At 52.6% G+C, this 8,009-nt stretch overlaps 1 protein-coding gene across 2 annotated transcripts in view; it reads right to left on the bottom strand.

The window, feature by feature from the left end:
- Positions 1-6,593, bottom strand: part of CUNH11orf24 (chromosome unknown C11orf24 homolog) — a 14,013-nt gene extending 7,420 nt beyond the window's left edge. Inside the window, exons 1-3 of one of the 2 annotated variants that reach the window (XM_019654647.1) lie at positions 6,433-6,593; positions 2,914-3,130; positions 2,456-2,573 (exon numbers count right to left, since the gene is read on the bottom strand). In XM_019654647.1, the coding sequence (XP_019510192.1) occupies positions 2,456-2,532 (77 nt within the window). In that variant the 5' untranslated portion in view covers positions 2,533-2,573; positions 2,914-3,130; positions 6,433-6,593. The remainder of the gene's footprint in view (positions 1-2,455; positions 2,574-2,913; positions 3,131-6,432) is intronic. The other variant, XM_019654648.1, reaches the window with a different exon arrangement.
- Positions 6,594-8,009: the final 1,416 nt, after the last annotated feature.

The raw sequence follows: 8,009 nt of genomic DNA on the forward strand, positions 1-8,009 counted from the left end.
GCCCCCAGCCCAGTGTCCCACCCCAGAGTTCAAACTTTGAAAGAGCAGTAGAGAGAGGGCCAAGACTTGGTCACATGTGAAGGACATGGCATGCTCATCACCAAGACTGGCCAAGTCTTCCTCCTCAATTTGTCCCGTGCTCTGCAGGGCACAGGTCAGGCCCACTGCAGCCCTGTGACAGCTGACCACACCTTTCATGTGGGAGATGCCACTTAGCCCGCCAGCCATCACCCATCCATCTATCCTCCAAGCCATCATCCAATACTCCGAGCACCTGCTCATGTGCCAGGCAGGGCCCTTAGGACAAAAAGATGAAAGCCACACAACTCCCTCCTCCCGGGAGCCTGCCATCCAGTGGGAGACACAGAAAAGGGGTCATTGCCAGCTGGCACGAATGGAGCAGAGGCGTGACTCAGTGCCGGGAAGCACGGAGATGGCAGCTGGGCAGGTCCTGAAGGCTAAGTTGGAGGCTGGTTCTCGGGGCAAAGAACCGAAAGATGGTTGGCTGAGGTTGGGGGAAGATAGGGTACTGTAAGGACCCAGAGGAGGCAGGTGATTCAGCTGGGTGGGTGGATTGGGGAGTGCCACTGTGAGACAGTGTGTTGTAGAAAGTTCCAGAGATGCCACCGTGGCTGAGTCTCATCAGGATGAAGACTGGGCCCAGCCAGAGCCGGCTCCCTGAGTACGCGGGGTCTCCCCGCACTTACCCTCAGTATTTCCCTCCTGCCAGCAGGCTGGGGTTCCTTGATGCAGGGGTACAACAGGCAGCCGAGCAGCCAAGTGACCTCAAGTGTCCCATCCCTTCACGGCCTGCTCGTTCTAGGTGCGCCCTGATCCCGTCCTCGGCCCGGCCTAACTACCGAAGTCCCTTGTGGAGACCCAGGCTCTCCCGGGACAATGGCCTGGTCACACGCAGTCAGGTCTAGTCTCGTGACTCACCACTCAATCTCGGCACGGGGCAGGCCTGCTGGGAGTCTGAGGGCAGGTGACAAGATGGGGCTCCCGAGGGTGTCTCCAAAATCCTGCCTGAAGACACCCTAGGCCTTCGGTCTCCCCACTGGGCCCTCATTGTGAAGGCCCTGAGTTCCACAGGATGTCATGAAAGGGAGCCTACGGGCACCGGGTGGAAATGTCCTGAGCGGCACCCCACCTCAGCATGGGTGCTACCCCTACTCTCCATGATCCTGCAGCCAGGACGGCCCCTGTGACCACCACAGGCTGGCTGTCTCCCCATCGGCCCCAAGAGTCTCAAATGACTCACCTTCCAGCACCCCCATGCTGGCCCTACCCACCTGCACCATCCCGCCAGAAAGATCTTGGTAACGCACAGAACTGACCCTGCCTCCACAGTTCAAACCCCTTCCTCTCCCTGGAGAACCCCAGGCTCCTTCACTCGGCCGAGGTGACCTTCAAAATCTGGCCCCACAGGTCTCTCCCCTGTGCGCCCACCCCTGGGCAAGCAAAACACCCGTAGTTCCCAAGCAGAGCCTGGCTTAGCCCCAAGCCCCCGTGCAGCACATGGGGTGGCCACACAGTGGCCTTCTGCCTCCTGTGACCAGTGGGGACTGTTGTGGGGCAGCCCCGTGACTGGGAAAATCCATCTGAGCACAAGCTCTTCCGGAAGGCTGGCACATTCATTCCACGAGGCTTCTGACCCCTTTCCAAGAGCCACTGACCTCAGTCTAGCTTCACACTGCCCTGTGCCTCCAGAATTGTCTGGAAGGGCTCCCGGTATCTCACAGGTTCAGAAAGTTGCTCAGCCCTTCCAATCACAGATTTGCATATGTTTTCTAGAGTGCAAAAGCATTCTTTGTTTGGACAGAAACAAGTGGGGGTGGGGTGGGGAGAGAAGAAACAGACACTATCACCAGAAGGAAGAATCAAAACTAGGCAGTCTTGGGCACAGAGCTGCACTCCCACATCTGCCAAAGCCATGCAGCTAGGCTCTGGGTAAACGTGTATTTCAATGGCTCTTTCTGGCCAGTCACGTCTGCTGAATACATGGCCCCAGGCCTGGGTCTGGAGCGGGGGTCCGCTGGGGTGGATAATGTGCCAGGGGCTTCCTGGATGCACCTCAGGTCTTAGGCCCTTCAATGTCCCCTCGCTACAAATCTCTAGAGCAGGGTCGGCAAACATTGTAAAGAGCTGGAGAGCAAATATTTTAGACTTTGTGGGCCATACGGTCTCTGCCTCAGCTACTCAGGTCCGCTGCTGTAATAAAAAAGTAGCGGGTCATGGATGGTGTGTACACCGACGTGTGTGGCTGTGTCCCAATAAAACTTTATTTACAAAAACAGATGGCAGGAGGGACTTGGCCAATAGGCTGTAGTTTCCCACCCCTGCTCTAGCAGTGAACTTCAGAGCTCTTGGAGGCAGGGAGAACCTGACCCGATATGCTGAATGGGTTTCCTCCTGCCCGCCTCACCCTGGAACAGATGCGGACCCCATTTCATACCTGGTCCAGGGACAGCCTCTGGTCGTTTTCCTCCCAGGGTCCCCTCTGCTACGAGGCACCTCCTTCACCCCCGGCATCAGTGAGGTGCAGCACCCCGGCAGTGCGCCAAGAGGGTCTCCTACAAGTATTATGGTGTTGCGACACAGGCTGAGAGAAAACCTTTTGTGGTGATTGGCATTTGTGTCATAGACACAGGTGTGGGCCACAGAGGACCACACAGTCCCCATCTGTCCCCACCTATAGACCATCCTCCTGGACGACCTCAGAAAGCAAAACCTCTGAAGTGAAGAGCCACAGACGGGGCCCCTGCTGGTTACTGGAAGCTCAGCCCTCTGGGCTTTGCTGTCGTTTCTTTCCCCCTGATCCTCCTGGGCTGGCAAAGCCCCTCGGTGCTCTCTCCAAGCTCACTGTCCCATCACCAAGCTGGTGCCCTGGCCTGCAGGACCTCAGACACTCACCAGAGGCAGATGCTCAGAGTGTGCTCCCAGGCTGAGCCATCTTCCTCCTTGGAGAGCTGCAGGCTTGGCGCTGTATGCTCGTCAGGTGAGGTCTGTGTGCTCACCAGGTGAGGTCTGGCTTTGCAGAAGGCGAGAGCAGCTTTGAGGAGCACTCCCAGGCGCTGGCATGCTTTGTGGCCCACGTGGGACACAGGCCGATGTCCGCTAACAGACATATCTAGGGTTCAAAAAAGAGTAAGCACTCCTTAGGAAAAGTACAGGAAAAACATCCAGTGAGGACAGAGGCACCAAAATAGAAACGATAATATGTATCAAAACTTTCAATGCCACAGCTTCTGATGTAGCGCTTTCTACTGCCGGAATTTCTTCTAAGGAAGCAACTGGACGGATGTCCAAAGGAGATCTACAACGATGCCCATCACAGTTAATTTACTATAGCAAAAAAATGGAAATGATTATGTAAAACATGGTCCCATTCATATATAAAATACCATGGCAGCTGTTAAAAAATGTACAAATTTCTATTTATTGACGTGGGAAGGTGCCTAGCATGTAATAGTAAGTGAAAAAAGCGGTCACACATAGTACACACACAATGAGCCTGTTTTTGTTTCAATAGATGTGTCAAGGGATCTGGAAAGATTTATACCACAGTGTTAATAAGGGTCATCCCCAGGGAATAGATTTGCAGGTGATTTTTATTTTCTATGTTACATCTCGATGTTTTGTTTTGTTTTTAAATAACATGTATCACTTTTGGAAAACTCTTCTGAAAGGCTCCAATGAAAAGAAACAATGTGATTTTCTACAGGTGTTCTAACCTACCAGGCAGAAGGGCACCCAGGAGGCCCTCTTGATACAGATTTTAATTTAGAGAAACTTCATGATTTACGACTCAGCAGATGGATTTTTCTAGGAGCCAACCAAAACTAGAGGAACCCAGGAGTACAGAGGTAACACAAAGGTATTAATTAACCAGCACAAATGATTCTCTCACTGATGAGTAGTTAATGTAAACTCAGGAGAAACTTAGAGAAACTCATCGCCTCCTACAGTGGCAGATATTAGTAGGTGCCGATGCCTGAGGACCACCGTGGGCCTGCTTCCTAATACAAATGCCCACACGTGCACACACATGCATGCATGTACAGGCACACACGTGTGAGCGTGCAGTCCCACGTGTGTGCACACAGCCACACCCATATCCGCGTGCTCACCGCTCTACGTGCATACAGTCGCATGTGTACACATGCAGTCATACACATGCATGTGTGCAAATAATCACACACACAGTTACAAGAACAAAGGCGAGTGGACAGATGGAGCATTTCCACAAGCTGATGTCAGGAAAACTCCACAAGTTTCTCAGTTAACTACCGTAACTGCTTATTCATACTCCCGGCCATGGGGCTGGCGATCACTCCCACAGACGCAGGAATCCGCCCTGGTGCAGAGCCAAGTACAGACCCTCGCTGGCCCATGATGTCCTCTATCTGGCACAGTCCTGCCTCCACTTTCCAACAGCATAGTCTAAATGTCAAGATGCACGTGTGGGCACCTGTGCTAAACTTTATAAGTTGACTCACAATGGACAAACCATTCACAAGATTTAAAATAATAGTTTCCCCTGCAAAGGCTTCAGTGAGTCTTAAAAGAGGGTCTGGCCAGTTATTCTCATTATCGTCTAGTACAGGGAGACAAAGACAGATCAAGGTCTCAGACCACAACAGATGGAAAGACAAGAGGCCCCTGGGGCAGGAGGAGAATAAGCAAGAAAGAATAAAGTTAGCATTAAGCGGGAGACCAGGGCAGATGGAAAGCAGTTTAAGCTGGTGCTGAGAGTTCCCCTTTTCAGGGGTCAGCTCCCCACAAGTTTTGCAGACAAGAGGCAGCACCCCCACAAGCCGGGCAGCACTCCATCAAGAAGGCACTCCCAGATTGGGGCCCTGGGTGTCAACTCCCTGATCCTTTTCTGGCCGTTGACCTTGTGATGCCTCAATACCTCCTGTTCCCAGTTTCTTGTGTTCCCAACCTGGGCTTGCTTTTAAACTCTTTTATAAACCTAGCTGTTATATGCAGGGTATTGCGTGCAAGTTACATGAAATCAGACCGCAAATTGCTTAATTCTTTTTCTGGCTTACACAGGTTCCTAAGATCCAACACAAGTAATTCTCAGGCTCAGCAGGGGACTGCACGTTACCCCACATTCCATCACTCTGGTTAATACTTATTTATCAGCAGCAAGGTGGCCCCAGTCCCTACTCCAAGCTGGAGAAACTGTACATACCAAGGCGTAGGGACTGCGGAAGCAACTACTGGGCAAACCACAGATACTATCCTGACACGTCACCTGGCTGAACTTTGGTAGTGGAGCCCAAGGAACACAGCTTGTGGTTTTGTGTATATAGACACTGTCCTGTGGTCCAAAGGATGTGTCCCTGTGGCAGATGGGAACCTGGAGCACTGGGTAGTATCCTAATTACATTGCTTGCTTCCAGGTTTCTGGAAGTTTGGGTATCACAATTAAATGCGGATCAAGGGCCTAGTTTTTGTTGGCAACGTAGGTCAATTTGACATTATTTTGCCTGTTAGGCAATCCTGGCACAGACGTGGAAAAATCGGTGTCTCAGCCCCTAAGTGACTCCTTCTGTTCCTCCCTCTCCTGTTACTTGCCCAAGTGGACGGGAAAGGGGCCACATACTAAACCTGACGACTTCAGGGGAGGCCAGCATGGCGGGCCCTGTAAACTCAGAGACCAATAGTAACCTCATGTGATATTAGAAATTCCTAACTAAAAGCAGACCATGGCGGGTGGTCATGTCCTACCTAGGCTTATAGCTTCCTGGACGAAGGTCAATCTTTATACCTTAAGCGAGCCTGTCTACTGTCATTTTGCATCTAAGATAACACACCTTTGAAATGTCAGTTACCTCCTTTTCCAACACATCAGGGCACAACCTCCCACCAGAGCATAAGACCACCGAACCCCTCATCGTTGTCTTGCTCCCCAAATACCCTCTCTAGCAGCCGTAAATGTTAATTAGCTATCCTGTACCCACCAATGTAGAAGAAATGCGTGTGTCTCTCCTTTTTACTTCGTATCCAGTCCCAGAGATGTCCCTGCTTTGCTTTCTCCCGCCCCCTTCATCTGTCACTAATGAATTTCACGTAACCGTCCTTACAGCTACTTCTGTTCCGATGTATAAAATGAGCTTCAAAACTGCCACTCGCAGAGCACCAACTCGTTGAAGGTTTTGCTTCCCGAAAATTGTCAGCTTGGCTCCAATAAACTCAAAAATTCTCTCTACAGGTTTGGATGTTTCTTACCCCAACACCTCCACTCCTCATCCTCTGGCACTCTGGGCCCCCACTTATTTTTTTCTCTTGCCCCCCTCTACTGTCCCTCGTGTCCCCATTCATCCTCCTGCCCCACACCTCCCTCTGTCAGCCCCACGCCAGTTCTGGCAGCGGTGACTACAGCTCCCTGGAAGGCAGTGGCCGGCAGCGCGGGCCCCTTACCTGGTCGCCGCGGGCCATTGGCGGCCCGGCGGCCCTGGAACGGCGGGAAGAGCCCTCGCGCTGGTGTGGGGACGTGGCCGGCACTGGAGCAACGTGACCCGACGCCAGAGAGCTCAGGGCAGCCGCCCCAGGTCAGGCCACCCGGGCTGCCCCGGAAGTGACGCAAGAGGAGGGCGTGCCTGGGCGGGGCGCGGCAGCCTGGGCTGGAGCTGAGAGCCGCCTGGCGGTGCCAGGTCCAGCCGGATGGGAGCCGGAAGTGAGGGGCGTGGCCGCCCCAGGCCCCGCCCACCGCGGGCGGCTCCTGCTGCAGCTGGCAGGCGGCCTGAGTTGGCTATTTCCGACAGGACTGGAGCGAAAGTGGGCAAGTGGTCGTTGCTAGGTCTGGAGCCCCCCCCTCCCGCCTGCACCCCCGCAGTGGGCGCCTCGTTACAGCGACCGGAGTGCAGGGGTTGGGGCAGGTTCAGCTCTGACATACCCCGAGGGCTCCGCCGTTCGTAGGGGTTCGAGCTTGTGGGAGTGACCGTGTCGCATTCCTGCTCTCCTCCTCCCTCAGACTTGATCCAGCTCCTGGGGACGTGCGCTAGCTGGGGAGGGGGTGGAGGTGGGGAAGGGCGGGGATGGTTCCTAATAGTAAGTAAGAATAGTAGGGGTGGCAGCTTACAACTTGCCAAGCCCTGCGCCTGGTTCAATGATTTACCTGCAGGTTTGGTGGTTTAATTACTGCAATAGCACTGTGAGGTGCCTCGCCTCCGTTTTATGGATGCAGAAACTGAGACTCACGACGTGTTTTATCATTGTTAAGACGTAGGATACCAATCAGTAGGGCAAAGTGCAGTGTTGGGTTATGCTTATTTCAAAGCTGTGTTAACCTAGATGCACAGAAACAATGGACAGGGCTTGTGTAAGCCAAAGATAACTTGGCTTAAGTTATATGCTTAAGGCCTATAACTTCTGGGGCGTGACTCCCCACCATGACCTGCCCAGTTAGACGTTTATGAGCAGATCACCTTGAGAGGTGACTGTCCGTAGAACCCCTTTTTCCTGCATACATGGGAGTAAACCAAAAGGCTTTATTTTCAGACAGTTTTATAAGCTGTCTTGGGGTCCTGGGCTAGGAAACTAAACCAGACCCAGAAAACTGAGGGTTGCAAAGACAAGATGAACTCGCTGGCTCTGAGCTCTGGGAACACCTGAAAAGCAATTTTGAGCTATCACTACCTAATTCGACCTCATAGTTTCAAGTGTTGTAAAAATTACCCTGCTAAAATGAGTTTCCTGAGGCCTAGGCCAATTAATAGGGTTTGTGAAGACAAGGTCCTTTTGCTTTGAGTTTGCTTAAATTTTCCCAACTACCTCAGGCCTAACATGAAAAGTGCAGTATCTGTGTTCACTTCACAAGTAAAAATATACCCAAACATCCAGTTGTAGTTCTATGCTTGCCTTCTTCAAAAACGGATGTCTGTGGGCCGGCCGAGTGTCGCGATGGTTAAGAGCTGGCTTGGGACGCCAGAGGGCCCCGGTTCGGATCCCACATATGAGGGCCAGTGACACTGCCCTCCACAGCTAAGATGCTGAAC

The sequence above is a fragment of the Hipposideros armiger genome, unplaced genomic scaffold (assembly GCF_001890085.2).
Source record: "Hipposideros armiger isolate ML-2016 unplaced genomic scaffold, ASM189008v1 scaffold_228, whole genome shotgun sequence".
Classification (NCBI taxonomy): domain Eukaryota; kingdom Metazoa; phylum Chordata; class Mammalia; order Chiroptera; family Hipposideridae; genus Hipposideros; species Hipposideros armiger.